Source organism: Trachurus trachurus (assembly GCF_905171665.1).
Source record: "Trachurus trachurus genome assembly, chromosome: 1".
Classification (NCBI taxonomy): Eukaryota; Metazoa; Chordata; class Actinopteri; order Carangiformes; family Carangidae; genus Trachurus; species Trachurus trachurus.
Window position 1 is genome coordinate 36,864,099 of NC_139891.1, and position 21,918 is coordinate 36,886,016.

The 21,918-nt window shown below is 42.5% G+C and overlaps 1 protein-coding gene across 1 annotated transcript in view; it reads right to left on the reverse strand.

The window, feature by feature from the left end:
• Positions 1–897: 897 nt before the first annotated feature.
• Positions 898–21,918, reverse strand: part of LOC310992167 (NLR family CARD domain-containing protein 3-like) — a gene marked incomplete at both ends in the record, with an annotated part of 32,784 nt that continues 11,763 nt past the window's right edge. Inside the window, one exon of the mRNA XM_083980177.1 lies at positions 898–901. Coding sequence (XP_083836303.1) covers positions 898–901 — 4 coding nt within the window. The remainder of the gene's footprint in view (positions 902–21,918) is intronic.

Sequence of the window (21,918 nt, forward strand, 5' to 3'; positions counted from 1 at the left end):
AAAGTGTTTAAAGGTTTAAACGTATATATTATGTGTTTGTTGTTTTATTTGAAGTATAATGCAGCTATAAATGTAATATGTACCAACTTTTATGGGGTTAATCGAGAGGGGCCGGAACTTAACCTCTGTGGTGGTTTCGGTACGGATAGGTAAGAGAGACACAGACCGGGAGAGCGAGGAGAGAGAGCGAGCGGCGGAGCGAGAGTGAAGTAGACACGAGGAGCGTGTAGGAAAAATAGTAACTAAAAGAGACTGTTTACCGGACATTTAGCGACCAAGTCATGGAGGCGTTCAACCCGGACTCTCCAGAGGACTCTGTGTGACTGTTCCGTGTGTGTGAGTGGATTACTCACGCGTGAGGACGACGTTGAAGCTAGAAGCTAATACAGCAGCTAGTTAGCTCACAGTGTCTGTGCTAGTTAGCAGCAAGCTACCGGTTGAGCAGTGACTGTGGAAAGGAGCGTGGAGCTGCGGACGACGGGCGAGCACCGTGGCGTCGGCGGTGGCGGGTCTTCGTTTCCTCCTGGATCTTCTCCTCTACTCATCTTTTCTCCAGCAACCAGCCCGTGTATGTAAGGATACAACACCGGTCAGTAAGGTACCTTTTTTATTTTCTGTGGCCCAGTCGGGGTGAAGCAGCCAGGTGTTTAAGGCTCCAACGATCCCGAGCTACGTCCAGGCCTGCACCGATATATTAAAGGGGTACCCCAGGTTTATTTGACATAAATTAATAAGTGCCGGCTTTAGTATTCAGGTGTGTGTGTGGGCCCACATATTGAAGTTAAGTGAATTTAAGTGAATTGAAAGTGTTGCAGTAATCCTTTTGGTTTATTGACATTTGTGTTTTGCTGCAGTGTTTTTTCTAAAACGAAACAAAGAAGAGTTTATTTACTGTGTTCACCTATAAAAGAAAAAAAGGGTTATTTTAGTTATTATATTCCTTGCAAAAGAGGTTTGATTCTTTTACTGTGATTCCTGTGGAAAAAAGGGATAATTCAGAGTTTTGCCTTAAAAAAGAGGGAATTTATTTGTGAAGGTTTAAAAAACAAAAAGAACATTCATATTTTTATTTTATTGTTTTCATTGCATTAATCTTTGCACAAGTAAATAATTGAGCACTTATTTTCTTAAAACCTTGTGTGGTGTATTTCATTTACTTACCTTTGAGACATAGAGACCTGAGGGTTTAAAATCTTTATTAAAAAACAGGTTAAAGGTGAATTTACAAGTAAGTAAAAAACAGTTCATGTGTGTATTTTAACATAAAAGAGAAATTCAAAACTAACATTAAAACTGAGTTAATCAGGGTTAAAAAATAGTTGATAAAGAACCCAAAAGCCCTGCCCTCATCGCCATGACTACCGAGGGGAGCGCTACAGAGAGTTTGTTTGTCCTACTGTCCACACGGGAGAGACGCCGCGGCTCCGCCGAGGTGACCACGCCAGTCCTCTCCCTCGTCCCGCTTGGCTGAGAACGGGCTGTGAGGTGTCCAAACGGGCCTTTATGATCCACAGGGTAATCCACCAGGAAAAATAATCCACTATGCCGCCTCTCCTCCCCTCTCACCACGTTACTTCTCCATTTAAACCCTCGGTCCCACTAATGCACTTTTACGCATTACGCACACAACTTACAGCAAAAAAGAAACATTCATTCATTCATTAAAGGTCCGCACGTCCCAGTGCGCAAACCACAAGGATAATTGATCATTTCCCTGGCCTAATACACAATGAAAAAAACCTGGGGAGCAAACCTGCTAATCAACTACCCCAGCTGGCCAGGCAAAACCCAGTGGATCACTACAAGTTGTTGCAACTTTGGGGAATTTACTCCTGGTAAAAAGGCTTACAAACAGCTTCATAATACGCACAAAAATGCAAAGGAAACGAAAGGTAACTTGAAAAAAAAATAGCAACAGCATGAAGTAGTCAAAATATGTGTTTTACGCATCTGCCTGTTCAGCTCCGCTTACATGTAAAATTACATTTCGTTGCGTACAGAGTCTCTCTCTCTCTCTCTGTCTCTCTCTCTCTCTCTCTCTCTCTGTCTTCAGCACCGAGACAGCGGACAGCGCTTCCGCTGTCTTTCAGCACTACAAAATATCAGCAGTTCACTCTTCACTGATAAATCCATGGCACTGTCCATATAGTTAGATAATAATAAGTAATACATTTCACATGTAAGGGGAGCTGAACATATAGTTTTCATTCACAAACCAATGTGGGAGAGCTCCAAGACGCGTGTGCCAGACGCACAGAGGCATGCGTAAAACACCGACCTGTTTAGTTAATCTTTTAGTTAATTTTCGTTTCTTTTGGATTTTTGTGCGTATTTTGGAGCCGTTTTGGTCCATGTTTGTAAGCCTTTTCCCCCCTGAATAATATTTTCTTAAGTGCAACAAGTGGGTTCGGAGTGTGTGATTGAAAGCACGGTCTGCTTCCCGTTCAAGGCCTATCTCCTCCTTCGTTGGTTTACGAGGTTGTGGAGTCCCTCTGCTTAAAATCTGAGGCTTTGAAATCTTGTCTACCGTTTGAATTATCTGACCAATCTGTGTGCTTTAATGAGATGCACTGGACAAACGTGGGCAAACTGCTATTTTGCGCCGGCATATCATTAGTGCAAAATAGTGTTAGGCCTATTTTTTTTTTTTTTTTGGGGGGGGGGGGGGGGGGTTGCGGTGGGGTGGGGTAGGCTTTTAAAAGATTTGTCGGAATGGCAACACGTTTCAAAGATTAAAAAATACCGCCATTCCGACCTTAGGAGACGAAAATTGTCGGAATGGTGGGACGTTTATTAAAGGGTAAAGTGTTGCCATTCCGACAATTAGGGCCTAATGTCGGAGTGGCGGCATGTCGGAATGGCGGTTGCCCCCCGCGGCGGCCGCCGCGGCTGCTGCACGCTGTGACTCTCCCACTCCTCATGACCTCCACAGTGACAAGCTACCGGCAACACAGCACCTCTGTCTGCTAGGGGTGTAACGGTACACAAAAGTCACGGTTCGGTACGTACCTCGGTTCAGGGGTCACGGTTCGGTACGGTTTCGGTACAACAGACACTAATTGAATGTAAAACTAAAATCTGTCTTGTGTTATAAAAGTTAAAAGAAAAAAGAATACAAAATAAAACAAGTGCATTAGGAGTGTTATAATGCCATTCATTAATTCTAGAGGAAAAAAAACGTGCACTTGACAACTGGCAACTATTATTCGAATTATTAAATTATTATTATTAAAAAAACAAAACAATAAACTGACATCAATGTTGGTTTACACAGTTAAATTAGACTAGCAGTTACTTTGGTGATGTTTCTGGTCCTGCCTGTGTTCATAAAACATATTAGGCAGCTACACGCACATCCCCAAAAAACTGAAGACTCGGTGCTGGACCACCAAGAAAGACACAGGTAAGGAAAAAAGGAGACCGCACACTAGTTAAAAGCTCCCGTGACAGTTTAATGTCACTCACACGTTTCGGGCGTCAGCCCTTCATCAGACAAAATGTGTCTGATTATATATAGTGTGCGGTCTCCTTTTCTCCTCACCTGTCTGTGTTCATGTCAAGAGGCTTAAAAGCTGCGGGATAAGTTGTTGCACACAACTTGTCTTTTTACTTGCACCAGTGATTGACATATCGCGTTGAACATGCGCTACGTGTTTGATGCGTTTCTAGCGACGCAGCGCGCATCCGTGAAACATCGCCGACGGACTTTGTCCGGTGGACCAGTCGCGAGCATGGATGTATTATGGTCGCGAGCCGCCGCCGCCGTTTGTTTCATTGAGAAGCCACAGTGACATGAATGAAGCAGACAGCTCTCCTCCTCTAACTTCACTCTCTCATCACTTCTCTTCTTCGTCTGCTATGACGGCTGCAGGCAGCTTCGAGGCTCATTACCGCCACCTGGATTCGAGTGAGGACTCGACTTTTTTTTTTTTTTTTTTTAATATTCATTCAGACGTATTCGTCGTGTGACTGTGTGCACCGAACCGTGACCCCCGTACCGTGACGGCACGGGACGAATACATATACCGTTACACCCCTACTGTCTGCCCTTTCAAAGTAAAAAAGGCCGCTGTCTGACGTTTAATAGCAGCGGGGCGGGTCGGGGCGGGTTGTGAAAATAGATGCGGTGGTACGGGGCGGGCTGGGGCGGGTCAAAATACTTCATAGATGCGGGACCCGCGGGTTGGAAAAAAACCCGGCCCGCGCATCACTAGCGTGAGCTTTTATGTGCAAATCTACACACAGATTTAGTAACGTTTCATGAATGAGACCGATGAGTGTGGCGGCAGAGCAAGGGGAGGTGTCACAGATTCAGCTCGGCAAAGTGAAAATGTAATGCCAAAAGACGTGCACCGAAAGCTCGCCAGCTCCAATCTGGTCTACTGGCCCACTATGCTGGCCTGCTCTCCCTGCCTCCCTTGCCTACAGTGGGTACTAGTTTCATTTGGACGGTTTCACGCGAGATTCACGCGTGAGTCACGGGAGAGTCACGTGGATTTTTTGTGGCGGAGTAATTGTGTTTTCACCAGAAGCTGCAATGTGCCCAAACAACCGCCAGGTGGCGTCTGTGACCAGCAGATCGCCTCTATAAGGCCCCATTCACATGGAGCACCTGAAAACGCGTGCAAAACGCCAGCTGGAGCGTTTTGCATGCGTTTTTCAAAGCGCTTCTGAGCTCGCGTCTATGGTCGCGTCTGCCGTTACTAAGCAACCAAAAGCGCCTGTCACATTCTTACATTTAGTGGTGTGCTTCTGTCATTTAACCAGGAATTGAGTAAACACAGAGCTGATCAGATTTCAAGCACCGTGAATCCCTCTCAGCAGCTTCACTGCTCGATCTGCCTGTCTATCTGTCAGTTTGAACGGAGGACTTACCGCCGTGTGGAGAGGAGGGAGGCAGGCGAGACGTGAACTCCCTACCTTGTGTCTAATAAAAGTTAAAAATGCGGTTAAAAATGTACTGCTATCACACTGCTGAAAATATCTGCCCTAAGGCCACAGTGGCCTTGATGCCCCACCCGCACTGCCCCGGTTGATTTTGCGGTTTTCTCCTTTGCCTCTTTCCTATCAACACGGCTTTGATGACATTCTGGCAGCAGCATCATCAGGGGTGGGTTTGATTCGAGCCTGGCATAAACCGCTCGGGCGGCTATAACAACAGTTTGACGACCAATCTATCACCGGCCAACCAGGTGACTTCATCAAACACCCCCCACCCACCGAACCAATCATGTGGCTGGAAAAGACCCAAGCCACAACATGTCAACACGTGCTAAGTGTTTGGGCTGCTACAGCCGTGCATGTCAGCAGAGGAACACCGTCGGTAAAAAATAAAAATAGAAAACATAAAAAAAGAAAATGTGAAAAATGTGAAGGAGTCAAGGAGAACTCGGATGGCTGACCGTGAAAAGATGCGTGGTGCGTCATTAACTCTGAAGTAACGCTAAACGACAGACAGCTGGAACGGACCGACTTCCGGCCGCGTTCACCCAACACGGACGCGGTCACGGTGCGGCCGCTCTGCTGCTGCTCAGCCAGAGCAGAGTGACTGTTGTGTTCACACCGACACAAACACACCGCACTCCGGCGTAAAGTTCAACTGTGCCGACCTGAACACTGCCCAGACCCAGGCAAGCTACTATACCAACATCTGTTTTATTTATATGATACTGTTGTATAATGTTCATCATTACATCTGTCATGTTCAGTTTTTGACAGGGGAAAAAAAATCGGGGTCCGCCCGCTATTCAGACATCCCGCTATTCCGACATGTCACTATTTAGACATCCCGCTATTACGACATCCCTCTATCTAGACATGCCGGTAGTCCGACACTTTTTGATACCGCTATTTCGACACGTCTTTTTTTTTTTTTTTTTTTTTACAGCTGTGATACCCAGGCGCGTCTCTCTCTCTCTTGGTTACACCCCGCCTTTCCGAAGCCCCGCCTTTCCAACAATAGACTTCCATTCATCGTAATAGCGGGGTTTTCTATTTTTTCTAAAGACCCCGCTACTCCGAAAAGGCCAGTGGGGGAAACCCCCCCACTCCGAACGGACAGACGGACCTAATCAGAAAGGAACCAGAGGCTGTGCAGTGCGCAGTGATCCTTTTTTCCTTTTTGGGGTCAAACGGATCATGTGCATAATTAACTGCAAAACAAGCAAATACTTCATACTGTATTAATGACATATAATGTTCATTATGCTTCTAGCCTGTCTAGCCTCTACCTGGTCTTTTTACTAAACTTAACCAACTCCTTTCTTCATTGCCAGACCCAACCAAAGCATCTCCCTCAGTCAGCTGTCAGTGCGAGCGGCGGCTGCAGCAGCCTCGCGCCCCTGTGAGCTCAAGCCGGCTTCAGCCGCGCTCGAGCGGAGGAGGGGGGGAGAAAAAGAAAAAAAGTGTATTTCTATTACTGTGTGGAGATCTCCAACAACGGAGTCTGGGTTCTCCCAGTGGGACAGATCTGCCCAGTCCCTGAGCAGCGCACGTTTCACAGACAAGCCACAAAGCAGAATGTAAACAACGTCACGCGGTTCAGCACCTTGGACAGCTGCGGGGGGGAGGAGGGGGTGTCGGAGTAGCGGTGTTTCGAAGTGGGGGTATTTCGGAACAGCGGGGTGTCGAAGTGGAGGTGTGTCGGAATGGAGAGCTGTCCCCCTCTCTCTTTTCTTTTCAGCATGTCTATCACTGGTTTGATGAGGGAGTAATGTTCTTAATCTCAACAACTCAACTATCAAGCAAACAAAACTGACACACATGATAAACAAACAGAGCTATGCTGCAGTTTGTTTGTCAAGTTAACCTGTCACCTTCAGCACCACGGACAGCGGAGAGCTGCAGCTGTGAGCGTCTGGGCTCAGGGCTCTGGGCTTAGGGCCTGGGGCCTCATTTATCAAAACTGTAAGTAAGCAGTGTAAAACTGCTGCTACTAAATGTTTTGCTTAGCCCTACGGTGAAAAGACAGCCCAAAATATTTACACCTTTTTCAGATCTATCAAACTGTGCGTGCACAACTCTGCACCTCAACTTTGATAACTGGATCCAAGAATGGTGCGCAGTTGCGCACGTGAACACACCTCCGTCCCGGAATGCCTAGACACAACCATATGGTCAGCACGTGCACATTAATTAGCCATGTGCGCTCTGTGGAGCGACAACAAAGTGACAACGAAGACAACGGGCGGAGGGGGGGGAGAAAGCTAGATACATGGCATCGGGCAATAAATCAGGCAAAAACCTCCCAAATCTCAACAAAAGGGAGCAGAAAAAAGAATAATCTTATGTAATCTGCCCCTTTATTCCAGACAATCTTTTTTTTCTTCTTTTACCTAAAACAATGTAAAGCAGCAGGATAAACTCAGGTGACAGAATAATAACAGCCTCAGTAGCTGTAGATCAGTGTGCGCGGCTGCCTGTGTGTTTTTAAACTTGGAGGGTTTGTTTTTTCTTCTCTAATAGGCCTATGTATTTGTGTATGAGAAACAGTGTCTCAGATGAAAAAATAAAAATAAATCAGAAGGACACTCTGACTATAACGTAATCAATCAATGTCGGAAAAGCGGAATGTTTGAAAAATAGTAAAGTGCCGCTACTCCGACAATGAAAAAAAAAAATGTCGGAATAGTGGGACGCTTAAAAAATAATGTTAATGCTGCTATTCCGACAATTAGAAGTCAATGTCGAAATAGCGGCATGTCGGAATAGCAGCATGTAACCAAAAAAATCACAAAATAACCTTCTGATAACTTCAAATCTCACTTGTGACAATAAGGGAATATTTAAGCTTGAACAAAATGATTTGAGTTATATAGTGATATAAATTGATAGAGAAGAGATTGCCCCTGCACAACTCAGATAAAACTCCACAATGGTGCAGGTGGTGTCAGGAACAAAAACCATGAAAAAAGAAAAGAAGGTTCCACTGCACTCAATGGGGAAACGCGTTGCTGCGGTTTTAACAAATAAATTTATTGAATGTACCCCATTGAGTGTGGTGGAACCTTCTTTTCTTTTTTCATGATATAAATTGATGTCGACTGATATGAAAAAAAATTATCGTGATAGGATCTTTTCTCATATCGCCCAGTGCAATAGTGAACAAGTAAGATAGGAATTTCAAAACATAGCCGCATAGGACTGGAACCTTGTGCAAAAAAATAAATGCATAAATGAATTTAAAGTAGAAAATTTCTGGTTAGCTTGAGCCCGTTTTATGTATTAATTTAACAGATACCGGTAGTTAGTAAATTCATTAAAGATGTGGATTTAAAATCATTGTTCTATTTTATGGCCTTGCTGCCCTGGCTTTTGGCCTTTGTGCCCTCAAAAAATTGACAACACGTAAGGCCAAGTGGCCCTGCCCCTAAAATGACGAAATTCCAGGCCTGATTGAAAGGGGGGGCGACCGCCATTCCGAAGGACCGCCATTCCGACGGTCTGCCAGTCCGAAAATTCCCGAAGGTCCGTCATTTCGAACTTCCCGAGGGGCCGCCGTTCCGAATGTGTTTTATTTTGAAAATTGACCGGATTCTCTCGTGGTTTTACTTCCTTCCCGGCTTGACACGACGCGCCGCGGGGACAGCGCCCGACCGGCCCCTCCCCCTCCCCCTCCAAAGTTTCACCCAGGTGCGAGTCTGATGCATTACATCCATGGTCTGATGCAGCCGCGGCACTCCTGCTGAAAATAAATGTCCTTGCTCTGTGCTTTGGTTAGGTTTAGGCAATGTAGAAAGGAGTTGGTTAAGTTTAGTAAAAAGGTTAGGTAGAGGCCAATAAAATCGCAGTTAATATGTATCTCCCCCGGGAGTCGAACCCTGATCCACCGCGTCAAAAGCAGATGCTCTGACCACTACACTACCACCACAATTAAGCTTGCTTACTCTGTGCCGTAAACCATTCAAGATTTTTTCAGGTTCGGAATGGCACCCTTTCTTTCAGGTTCGTAATGGCACCCTTTTCCCATAAATAATTAAGGGTCGGCATTCCGACAAATTAAAGTAAACGTTCGGAGTGGCGGCCCTTCGGAATGGCACCCTGGAACCGATTGAAAGCGAGGCTATGTGAAAATCGCTACAGTGGGGTTTATATGCAGCGGTCTGTAGGACCAGCTTAATAGACACATCAGCGACACATTAGCACCTTCATTTATCTGATCAATAGGTGTGCTTGTGGATACTTCACTCAAGTAGGCTACAACCCTGCCCCCCCCCCCCCCCCCCTCTCCTCTCCCTCCCGAATTGGGCATATTATGATAAATATAACTGTAGATGAAAACAATAATTGAAGAAAAAAATAAGCTATTGTCGACCCGAGGTATAAATGCCCAGAAATCGAATGTTTCATTTGTGTAAGTTGTAAGCTTCAGAAACCATCACACATGGAAAAGTCACGGACTGAGAGACCTGTAGTTTTAATGTAAACAAAGTCATTTACGTAAGAAAAACACAAACGTCTGTGTGAGACCATCTGGGTGGTTCTAGTGTTAACATAAAGGGCCCTATTTTAGTGGCGCAACTCAGGGTGGCGCAGCGAAGCGAGCCCTGACGCAGCTGGCGAAGTGGTATTTTCCTCCAGTGCAACAAGGTGCGCAGCGGATTCGGTAAATTGGCAGACTGCTGTGCGCTGAGATGGGAGTGGTCGCGCAGCAGGGGGAGGTGTCGACAGATTCGCCGTGGCGCAGTGACAATTTGTTGCCGATAGACCGCGCGGAGAGTGCGCCGAAAGCTCGCCAGCTCCAACCTGGTCTAATGTCAGCGCAAGGCGAAGCGCAGCCAGCGCAGTGGCAATTTGACTGCCCAGCACGCAGTGCAGACACGTCACCAAGACCCCACAGGCAGATTTCCACACTTCCAGGCACATTTAAATGCAATTAACAATAATAATAATAATAATAATAATCACAATAGCCCCTATTTATTGTATCTGAATCAGCACATACACCTATATCTATATAGATTGTCCCGTCACACTGATGGCAGACCAAAGGCATGCGTAATGGAAACTCAGCCTGACTGAATTAACACAGATGAAACCACGGAGGGACTGAGACAGCCGTGGATGTCCCAAGAGCAGGTGTTGACACTACACACTGTGCCGTTGCAGATGATCAGCTATTTATTTATTTACTTATTGATTTATTAGGGGCCAGCGCCGCATCGTCACGCGACCATAACAAATAAAACTGAAATGCCTCCATTACGCACAGCGCTGTTTGTTTATGCTGTGATCTGTGCACACGTGTTTAAATATAGGTTAGATAGATAGACCTGCTCCCTCCTCCTCCCTCCTCCCTCCCAGACTACTTTTGCATCATCAGCCCGTGAGGTCTGTTCACGCGACCGGACACTGCCAGCTTGGACCGGACCAGAACATCAGTTTCCTCCCGTCTCACTTGCTCTGACAGATTGAGAGCTGTTGCCCAGTAAAAAAAAACAAAAAACAAAACACACACACCCCTTTTCCATTAATAAAGACACTCATATTTAGTAACCTATATTTAAACACGTGTGCACAGATCACAATATGAACAAACAGCTGTGCGTAACGGATGCATTGCGGAGCGTCTCTCTTTTTCTTTTTTCTTTAGAATTTACCTGAGATGGAGATGTTAATATCTGCTCACTATGATGCCAGGCTGATTGTGGTTTGCTGTGAGAGATGATAGTTTATTTGTTTTCAGTTTTATTTGTTATGGTCGCGTGACGATGCGGCTCAATAAATCAATAAGTAAATACATAAATATAGCATTTCATTTCATTTATTTAGATCTCCATTAGCTTTGGCAAAGGCCATCGCTATTCTTCCTGGAGTCTACTTTCACAGATGAACTGTCCATTGCAGTCGATAAATACAAAAACACATCACACCATAAACACAATAACAACATCCATAACCACTACAACTCACCACGATCTACAAGACAAAACAAGACAAAACAGCAAAACATAAACAATACAAACAACATATACATATTACTGGACCTTATTCATTTCCACAGTGTAGCTATTAACCATAGTTGTGAAATAATCAGATGTTTAAAGACATTCGTTCCTCATAATTACATTAACTTACAGACAGTACCCAATACACAAGCAGACTGAAGATATTTCAAGTAAATCAGACAAATACTAATTAATTGTGCCAAATAGCTTCAGCTAGATAGACAGTTGTTTAACTAATAAGTGTTCTTTCAGTAGCTCTTTAAATCTGTATTTGTTATGTTCTTGGATGATATGTCGTGGTAGAGCATTCCATATCACCATGGCCCTATACATTACCGTGCTTTTCATCTTGTTTGTTTTTACTTTGGGTAAGGTGAATTTACCCTCCGTAGCATGTCTTGTTTTATAACAATGCTCATCTGAACTGAAAGACAAACGTTTATATAGAACCCTTGGCAATTTGGTCACAGACAGTCTTCTAATAACAGCTGCTACTGAGGCAGTAAATCTGTTCTTAACATTCAACCAAGAAAGACAGTTATGCATTTTATCAACATTGGTTTTGTATGGACAGCGCAACAAATATCGTGCTGCCTTGTTTTGAGCAATTTGCAGTTTCTTTATAAGTGATGAAGCAGCACACGACCAAACCTCCGAACAATAATCGAGGTGTGATAACACAAGGCTCTTAATTACACTTCCCCTTACATTTACAGGTAACAAGTCACATCTTCTTATCGCCGACAGACTCCTGCCCATTTTATTTATTACTTTCTCAATATGTTTTGCCCATGTTAATTTACTATCGAATATTATTCCTAGAAGCTTGGTTTCGTGCACTTGTTCTACAATCACATCATTCACATATAGCTTCAGTTTTGGCTCATTTGTTAACATATTTTTTGTCCCAAACACAATGCTATTTGTTTTAGAGGTATTAAGAACTAATTTATTATCAACTATCCATTTCACCACTGCTTGAAGTTCCTGATTTAACACACTGCTAAGTTCCTCTATTGTGGTTTTAGCTATATATATTGTCGAGTCGTCTGCATACATTGAAATTTTTGCGTCTTTTAGGGCCAGTGGTAGGTCATTGGTAAATATTGAATATAGCAAAGGACCAAGACTACTACCCTGCGGGACGCCACAATCAATCACTTTTGTCTCAGACAAACTTCCGTTAAAACAGACTGTCTGTTTCCTGTTTTTCAAGTAGCTCTCTAGCCATCGAGTTGCATTCAAGCTGAAACCATAACATTCTAATTTCTGTAACAACAAATTATGATCAATAATATCAAAAGCTGCACTGAAATCTAACAGTACTGCTCCAACTAAATGTCTATTGGTAATTTCTTGAAGCCACTCATCAGCCATTTGTGTGAGTGCTGTGGCAGTGGAGTGTTCCTCCCTGTAAGCATGTTGATAGTCAGTATTCAAATCATTAGATGCAAAATAGTGCTTTATTTGATTAAAAGCAATTTTCTCCATTATTTTACTCAGAGCAGGCAGCAAACTTATTGGTCTGCTATTTGAGGTACAGAAAGATACAATAGGATTCTTAGGTAATGGAATGATTTTTGCAGTTTTCCATGCCTGAGGAAAAATACTTTCTTGATGCTTAAATTAAACACATGACAAATTGGTACGGAAATTAGGTTAGCTACCAGTCTGAGCAATTTCATGTCAATATTATCTACTCCGGCTGGTTTGTCTTTACATCCAAGTAATAGTTTTTCTACCTGTTTGACTGTGACTGTTGTAAAGTCAAACTCACACCTTTTGCCTTCCATGATTTGATTTCTTATAATACAGTGGGATTGTACCTTATCAACTAGGCTCATTTCATTCCTAAGTTTATTTACTTTATTTAAAAAATGATTATTGAGATGATTTGCAATATCCAAAGGCCTGGTAATGAACTGTCCCTCTGATTCCAGAAATGCAGGAGTAGATCTAGATTTCCTGCCCATTATGTTATTTAAAGTATTCCATAATTGCTTGCTGTCATGTTTTATGTTGTTAAACAGATTATCATAATGCATTTTCTTTTTCTTTATATTCAACTTGGTTACATAATTTCTTAATTTGCGATATACTTGCCAATCAGATTCATAATTAGAGCTGATTGCCATTTTCTTAGCATTATCCCTCTGTTCCATACATTCCTTTAATTCATTATCAATCCACGGTGATCTAACACTTCTGATGGATCTCTTCTTCACAGGTGCATGTTTATTAATGATTTCCTCAAAAAGTTTGTTAAAATGTTCTACCGCCTCATCAGGATTATTTTCTAGCAGATAATCGTGTAGTGTCAACACAGCAGTAATCCATCCTCATCTTTCATCTGTGCAGCCTTTGATCTGTCATCAGTGTGACGGGACAGTCGATATAGATGTGCTGAATGTCTGTGCTGTAATCTGTAGGTGCTGATTCAAATCTTCTCTTCCACGGTGAAATCAAACGTCCGCCTTGCGCGCGCGGCGGATTTAAAGGCGAGGAGAGGAGCTCATTTGATTGGTGAAGATCTGACTCAGCTGTGTCAAACCCACTCCACGCCTTCTCTCCTCCCTCTATGCCATTTGTGCCGGTGGGAGGGAAGTAGGCGGGATGCGCTCCGCTGCGTCTCGAAGGAAAATCGCAATCTGCTCCTGACCACTCCCCGTTGGCGAAGCGAAGGCGCAGGCCTGATCCGCTTCGCCTGCACCTAGTTCACGAAAGTAGAGCCCGAAGAATGAAGAAAACACGTTACAAATTAACTATGACCGAATTGACAGCAGAAACAGTGTGCACTTATCTCAAGGAAATTTAAATCGAATGCAACTGTAACTTGTAATCCAAGAGGCTTCAGCCTCTTGGATAAGAGGTGAAACGTCTTCCTAGACGAATAACCAAGTCCAGTTGCATTCGATTTAAATTTCCTTGAGATAACTATGACCGGGAGTCCGGGACAAATGAGAATATTCACAGGCTTAGTGCATGTGCACACACCGGCCGGAGTCAACTCGCAACAATGTAGCTTTCCCTCGTTTAAAGTAGTTCTGTCATCTCCCACTTTGTACCGGATAAGAGACAGCACCCGACAGATATGCTAAATGTTTGGATGCAACAAAGTCACTGTTAACAAAATCAGCATCTAATCTGTCCCTTCAAGAGCAGCTGCTGACAGATGTGCATTATTGCTCCGCTCGTGAGTCCAGCAGCATCGGGTCCAGGCTGCTGGCACGGACGTAGCGATGTGGGCTATGAGTGGATTGTTACATTCACCAGAACTTGCAGAACTCAAACTACTCAGCCAGGCTACAGGAGAGATCAGAAATATGCAGGGGACCCCCAAAAGGCTGAGAACCACTGATCCTGTTGAACGTAGGCTGCTGTAACCACTGTGATGCAATAAAACAACAACATTGATCTGATTGACCGGCGTAGCGGTCCCTCTCTCCATTCACTCTCGAGCTCTCTCGACCACAGCTGTAAATGAAGTACCTATGGCCTATGAACAGCGCCACTCTCCATTGCAGCTACGTTGTGGTCAAACGTGGAATTATCCCAAAATCTTTTGAGCTGCATCTCAGTACGATGCTTCCACCTAGTGGCTACAGTGTGACCTACAATTTCACGCAACGCGTGAATCACGCGTTACGTGAGGGAAACGTCCAAATGAAACTAGTACCCACTGTACCAGAAGCTTCCTCCTTCAGCTGTCGTTAACATTTTCATGTTTCTCACATTCTCTGTTGTAAACTGTTTTCTTGTCTGTAACAACATCTATGTCCCGTCTGTCCGTCCTGGGTGAGGGATCCCTCCTCTGTTGCTCACCCTGAGGTTTCTCCGATTTTTCCCTGTTAAAAGGGTTTCCATGGATTTTTTTTTTTTTTTATGTCATGTGAAGCACTTTGAGGCAAACTGTTTGTAAAAACAAGCTATACAAGTAAAATTGCCTTGCCTCGGCACAAGGCGAAGTGCAACCAGTGCAGTGGACACGCAGTGCGCACACGTCACCAAGACCTCACAGGCAGGTTTCCAGAATGTCAGGTACATTTCAATGCAATAAATAATCACAACAAACACTATTTAATGCAACTAATGGAATCAACACGTGCATTTTTATCTATAGAGATTGTCCCGTCACATCTGATGTCAGATCAAAGGCCGTGTTGAGACTAAGCACTGTGCCGTTGTGATGATCCGCTTTATTATTTATTTACTTATTAAATTATTAGCGGCGAGTGACCTCGTCCTCATGCAGCCGTAACGAAAAACAAAAACCAAACAATCATCTCTCTCACCCCTGATTTCCACCGGGACCGTCAGTGCTGTGGAACGTCAGCGCTGCGGTCACCACAGCGAAACGCTGCCACACTAATCAATATTAATAATTCCATCAGGCGCGGCGCGGCGCGTCTCAGCAGCGTCCCAGCTATCAGTCCGTAGCAGTTCTATTTTTGCTGCGGCCACTGTTAACTCATTGAGTGCCAACCACGTAATTTCTCGTTTTTCGTTCCCATGCGTTGAGTGCCAAAAACAAGATTTTTCATTTTTTGCTTTTTTTTAAATTATGAAAATAGACACTTTAATACACATTCATTCATTTATTTTCTATACCGCTTATCCTACACTAGGGTCACGGGTGAGCTGGGGCCTATCTCAGCTGACTTCGGGCGAGAGGCGGGGTACACCCTGGACAGGTCGCCAGTCTATCACAGAGCTGACATATATATAGACAGACAACCATTCACACTCCCATTCACACCTATGGACAATTTAGAGTCGCCAGTTAACCTAACCTGCATGTCTTTGGTCTGTGGGAGGAAGCCGGAGTACCCGGAGAGAACCCACACATGCACGGGGAGAACATGCAAACTCCAGCCGGCCGGCGGGTTCGAACCCAGAACCCTCTTGCTGTGAGGCAACAGTGCTAACCACTGCACCACTGTGCCGCCCACTTTAATACACATTATATGTAAATTTGGGGACTCTACGACGAGGAGAACTGAAATAGATGACGATCAAAGTCACATGACAGCTCATGATCTGGAAGTTTTTATCATAACTCAGCTTCTGCAAACGGAGTTCTGCATGCAGATGCAGCAGCTGCTCTGCTCTCACCTGCTGTGGCCGACAGACCCTCACGTTCTGCGGCGAGAGGCTGTGCCACGGCACGGTGCGTCTGTGTTATTGCTGTTTAGTGGCGCCCCCCCCCGCCCCCGATGGTGGTTTTGTGAATAGAACAACAATTGTTGTATATATTTATCTTATACGAGCCCTTTGATCCAGAAATGCGAGTGTCAGAAGAGCGACAGACACAAACAGAGCACCTTTCATAAAAGACGCTCTATCTCCTTTTCTAGAAAAAAAGGAGGGATTTTGGTGAAACCCAGCCATGTTTAGCTTGACTTTTCTCAGGAACAGAGGCACGTAGAAACAAACGGTTTGTGGTCATTTGAAGCATAAAGTTTCACCTTTCAATTGAGCTCCAGTATGTGTTGGTGGCAATAAAATACACTATGGCTCTACATAAAAAGTCAAAAATGGTCCAAATTGCCGGTACACTTGACTAAAACTTTGGAAAGGAGCGCGGCACTCAATGAGTTAACAAACGTCTACTGCTCAGGTATACTTTCACCTAGAGACTTCATTTAAACTTTAAACAGTAGACACAAGTCTTGTGTATTGTCGTATTACTCCACGTTTTGATAGGTCATATCCAACAAACTTCTTTTGAACAAGAAAAAATCACATAGTATGCTTTTCAGCACCAGATCTGATTTATTATCCAAAGACTGGTCCTTATTTTTTCTTGACGGAGCCCCACTAGAAAAGGTAGATAAATTTAAATACTTGGGCCTCCTGCTTGATTCTCAGTTATCCTTTAAACCACACATTGATTTAATTACAAAGAAAATTTACTGTCGTCTGAAATTACTGTATCGGTCCATTGTTTTACAGTACAGGTTCGTAAAAGAATCGTATCACAATTATTATTTCCTATTCTTGATTATGCAGACATCATTTATCAGAACACTACAGAATCTAATCTCCGTCCTCTCACTGTACAGCCTCTGTAGATTTGTCCTGAGATGTCCCTACAGAACTCATCATTGCACTCTTTATGAATCTTTGAACTGGTTAACCCCAAAAGCCAGAAGAGTTCTTCATTGGTTATTATTTATTTTTTAAATGCATTCACTTTAATTTTCCTTTATATTTAAAACAATTTATGATTCCTTATAGTACACAATACAGTCTAAGACATACAGATCATATCTTTTTCCGTATTCCCAGAATATTTAAAGAATCTGGTCGTCATTCATTTCAGTTTAAAGCTCCGTCTGACTGGAACAGTCTCCCATGCCAGCTTAGGTCTTCCACTTCTCTATCTAGCTTCAAAGCATAACTTCTAATTCATTTGCAAACTCCCTGTTCTTGTTTCTGATGATGTTTATTATTTATTTATTTATTATTATTATTATTATTTCCTATTACTTATCTTTCCTCTCTCGTGCTAACTGTAAACATTTTTCTTTCTTTGTGTGTGTGATTCTCTTATCTGATCTGATTATTTATTTACTTAATTTTTATTATTATAATATTATTATTATTTTATTTCTTTCTGTATTTTTCCCATTTGTAAGATAAGATATCACAAGTTGACTATTATTCCGATATCTGGCCATTTGTGGATTAGCTGTCTTGCGTGTGTGTGTATGTATGTAAGTCCTGTATTGTGTTTCAATGTATTTGCTTTTCTTTTTATTTCTTTACCTGACATTGTATCATTGTATCTTTTTGTGGAAGGACCCCCCTCGAAAATGAGATGATTCATCTCAAGGGGCTATCCTGAATAAATAAATTCAAATAAAAAAATATAGTTTTTGATCAATCCATGATCAATGACCATGATCATTTTTGGAGAAATTATGAGATTATAATGGGTGTGTATTGGACGGAATGTTCGTGCAGAGTGGGTGACATCATCAGTTAGAGTGGGAGAGAGGCCAGAAAAACTCTTGTTCTGTCTCTCACCATGTGCTCAAAATATCAGAGAGACTTACATAATTTACAGAATCAGCCTCTGAGTGCGGCCACGTCTGTCCCTGCTCCTCATTGACTCCAATACAAATATTTTCTGAGAGCAGAATGGTCAGTGTATCTTTTGGTCATTGGCAGTGATGGGCAAATTACTTTGAAAAAGTAACTAATTACAATTACAAATTACTTCTTAAAAAAGTAATTGAGTTAGTAACTCAATTACTCTATTATAAAAGTAACTAATTACTAGGAAAAGTAATTTTTGCGTTACTAAAACAAAGTAATATGTCAAAGAATTCGGCTTTTTAGAAGCCTGTTTCACACGCCAGTTTCATAGAGTAGAACAGCATAGAGAGATAATTAACCTTAAACAAATATCCTTTGCCATGGGGGGGGGGGGGGGGGGGGGGGGGATATGAACTTCAATAATTCAATTTATTGCTCATCAACATAATATTTATTGAAACTGACACATCAGCAACTGGCATAACAATCCCTTTCAGACCTGATATCAAATGTAGCTACAGTAGAAATGTCTACTAAATCCTGACTGTTTTCTAAACACAGTAGCCTATGGTTCTAAGTCAGTGGTGCTCAATCTTTGATTTGGTGAAGTAGTGTTTATATTTCCACTTGCCAAACGCCGACTTTCCCACTTTATCCTCCTCTTCTGTACTCGCCATTTCTTCTCTGTCTATCACTTTGGTTTTACCGGTCGAAAGTTGTGTGTGTGCGCCGCACAGAAGCTACGTCGGTTTGTGTGTAAAATAAACTACAAGGATTTGTCAATGACGTCACGCAGCTATACATCGTCAAGTCAGTTACTTCCTTGTTCCATATCCGCAAAACATGACCTGTCTTATCCTTGGTATTTATCGAAACCGTGTTGTACTAGTGTGCTCTCTACTCTGCAGCCCGCTTATGAAGTGAGGAGGAGGAAAGGAAGAAAAGAAAAAACAATAGCCTAGAACTCATGCTGGCTGCAGGCTTTTTTTTTTTTTTTTTTACCATGATCGCGCTGGGGCCCCGATTTTAGTAACGGCAACACAAGTCATGTTAGTAACGGAAACGGCGTTAGTAACGCTGGATAAAGTAATTAATTAGATTACAAATTACAGAGGAATGTAACGGCGTTACATAATCGCGTTTATTCTAACGGCGTTAGTCTCAACACTGGTCATTGGATTTTCTTTTGATGAATGGGAATTAAAAAACAAAAATCATTGATTTATTCTATTTTCGTTTTGAAATACAAAAAATTTAATTGAAACACAAAGTGTTCTTGTTTTTTCATATTTTGAGACCAGATGTTGTCATTTTCAAAGCAAGAGCGCCAATGAGCACAACGGTACCTGTGTATCTGTGGTTCTGTAGGCCAAAATCTACTCAGATAGGATTTCAGACAGCAAAACAAGGCCTGACATCTACAGAAATCTGTACGCATATCAGATGAAAGTGGGGGCAGAAAGGTCAGTGTATATTTTGGTCATTGGATTTTCTTTTGATGAATGGGAATTAAAAAACAAAAATCATTGGTTTATTCTATTTTCGTTTTGAAATATTAACTAAAATGTAAAAACAGTTTGATTTGCATGTTATATGTCACATAACAAAAAAATAAAGTCAGCAGTCAACAGAAACAAATAAACAGACCAAAAACCCTTTTTTTTTGTTTTTTTCATATTTTGTCACCCAGGTGTCATTTCCAAGGAAAGAGCTCCAATGAGCACTATGGTACCTGTGTGTTTGTGGTTCTGTCAGATATGATTTCAGACATAGCAAAACGAGGCCTGACATCTACAGAAATCTGTACACATATTAGACAAAAGTGGGGGCAGAGGAGGATTTTCTGCAACAAGTTTGAGGAGATTTTAAGCAAAAAAATGGCAGAAGCTTGAGTCCCCAACGTACATCTGAGGTGGCAAAAGTTGTATGAAAGTATGAACCTGCTACAGTATATCTCAACTTTTCCCTTCTTCTACTCTCTTTGTTGTAAGTGTGCATGTGTGCGTATGAAGACTTTGTCCCCCACCAATTGGGGGGACAACCGGGTCTGTTGTCCCGGCCCAGGGCAGGAGGGGGCCCTCATTAGTGTGACTGCTGAAGCAGTCACACTATTGTTCTTCTGTTTGGCCATTTTCTTCCGCCTTTTTACGGTCTTCTTCTAGTCCTTCATACTTTGTGCTATTTCAACAATTCATATATCAAAACGTGCAGCTTTTTTTGAACTTTATCGGCATTACTTTTCTCTTTTTAACTATTTATACTTTTTCAAATATTTAACTTTTTCTGATTTTTTTCAGCTTTATAATGTGTGTGTATTGCGTCTAACGACTTCAATTGGTTACAGGTGTTTGTTATCTCCTTGATTACTCATACCAGTTTGCAGCACATCATCACATTACGATGAATGACAACAGTTTTGAAAGCAGTGTGCTCTCTGTAGCCGAGTGGCAGAGTAAAGGCTTAGTGATCATATGGTCATGGGTTCGATTCCTGCCTCAGTCATTTCACATCATTGCTTGACTTTTGATTCCAATTATTCAGCTGTCATTGGACAGTCTTTGATTCCTCATAGTATAAAGCTCATTGTAACTCAGGTTCTCTGTGGCCATATGGTTAGTGTGTTAGGTGTTGTGCTATTTCAACAATTCATATATCAAAACGTGCAGCTTTTTTTGAACTTTATCTGCATTACTTTTCTCTTTTTAACTATTTATACTTTTTAAAATATTTAACTTTTTCTGCAAATTAAACTCTAGACAAATTATTTTCTCCAGTTTTGTAGCCACACTTGTCTTCTGGCTAAAATTCTGGTCAAAAATGCAAAGAGACTTAGATAATAATTTAAAATATCTTTTAAATGCAGCCAGGGAGCTCTCTGCACATCATCACATTACAATGGCAACATGCTTATGTCTGTGCTCTCTGTGGCGAAGTGGCAGAGTAAAGGTTTAGTGATCATGAGGTTGTGGGTTCGATTACTGGTCCAAATCTTGCCTCATCAACAATTATAGTGAATTATTTTCCCAGTCGTCCTCTGTTGACTTCTGATAACTTGCTTCATGTTGAAACTGCTGCTCTCAGCCTGAAATTCACAGAAATTTTCATTCTAAGTCTTACTTGGTGTGGCTAATTTCTGCACTTTCTTTACCTTTTTTTTTTAAGCAGGAGCCAGTGATCCTCTTATTAAAGGTTTTCTTTGCCACTCACATACTGTCTCTGCCTGTAGCCTAGTGGTTAGCTTGCTGAGCTGGAGACCTGAAGGTTACTGGTTCAAATCTTGCCTCAATAACAATTATAGTGAATTATTTTCCCAGTCGTCCTCTGTTGACTTCTGATAACTTGCTTCATGTTGAAACTGCTGCTCTCAGCCTGAAATTCACAGAAATTTTCATTCTAAGTCATTCAAGCTTGACTCTCAAGCTTTCTTGATGTCAGAGTGAGACAGAGTGCAGCTCATCAACAGACAACAGTCTCTGCAACTGTGTGTGCACTGTGGCCTAGAGGCAGAGTGGAAGTCTACTGACCATGAGGTTGTGGGTTCGATTCCTACCTTGGTCAAACATTTGTATGGTGATCACTGCTTGCACTATTTGCTAATTCTGCACAGCATTCAGCTGCTGTCAGCAGTCACACCATTTCCATTCTTGGAAATGCCTTTTCTAGTTAAATTATGAAATACTGTTTCAAAATAGGCCTATTTGTGGAAAATATAGCTATGTAATATTTGAGTTGGGGGTGGTGGTGGTGGTGGGGTCCTAAGATTATCTCGTCCCATCCCGGGCCCAGGCAAGACAATCAACTGGCCTGATATAGACCAGTCCGGCCAGCAGTCTTGCCTTGTAAATTACAACTTCCAGTGCCAGAATATGAGAAAAACGTTTGTTTTTTTGTTTCTGTCGTCTAGTGATTTTATTTTTGTTATATAAAATAG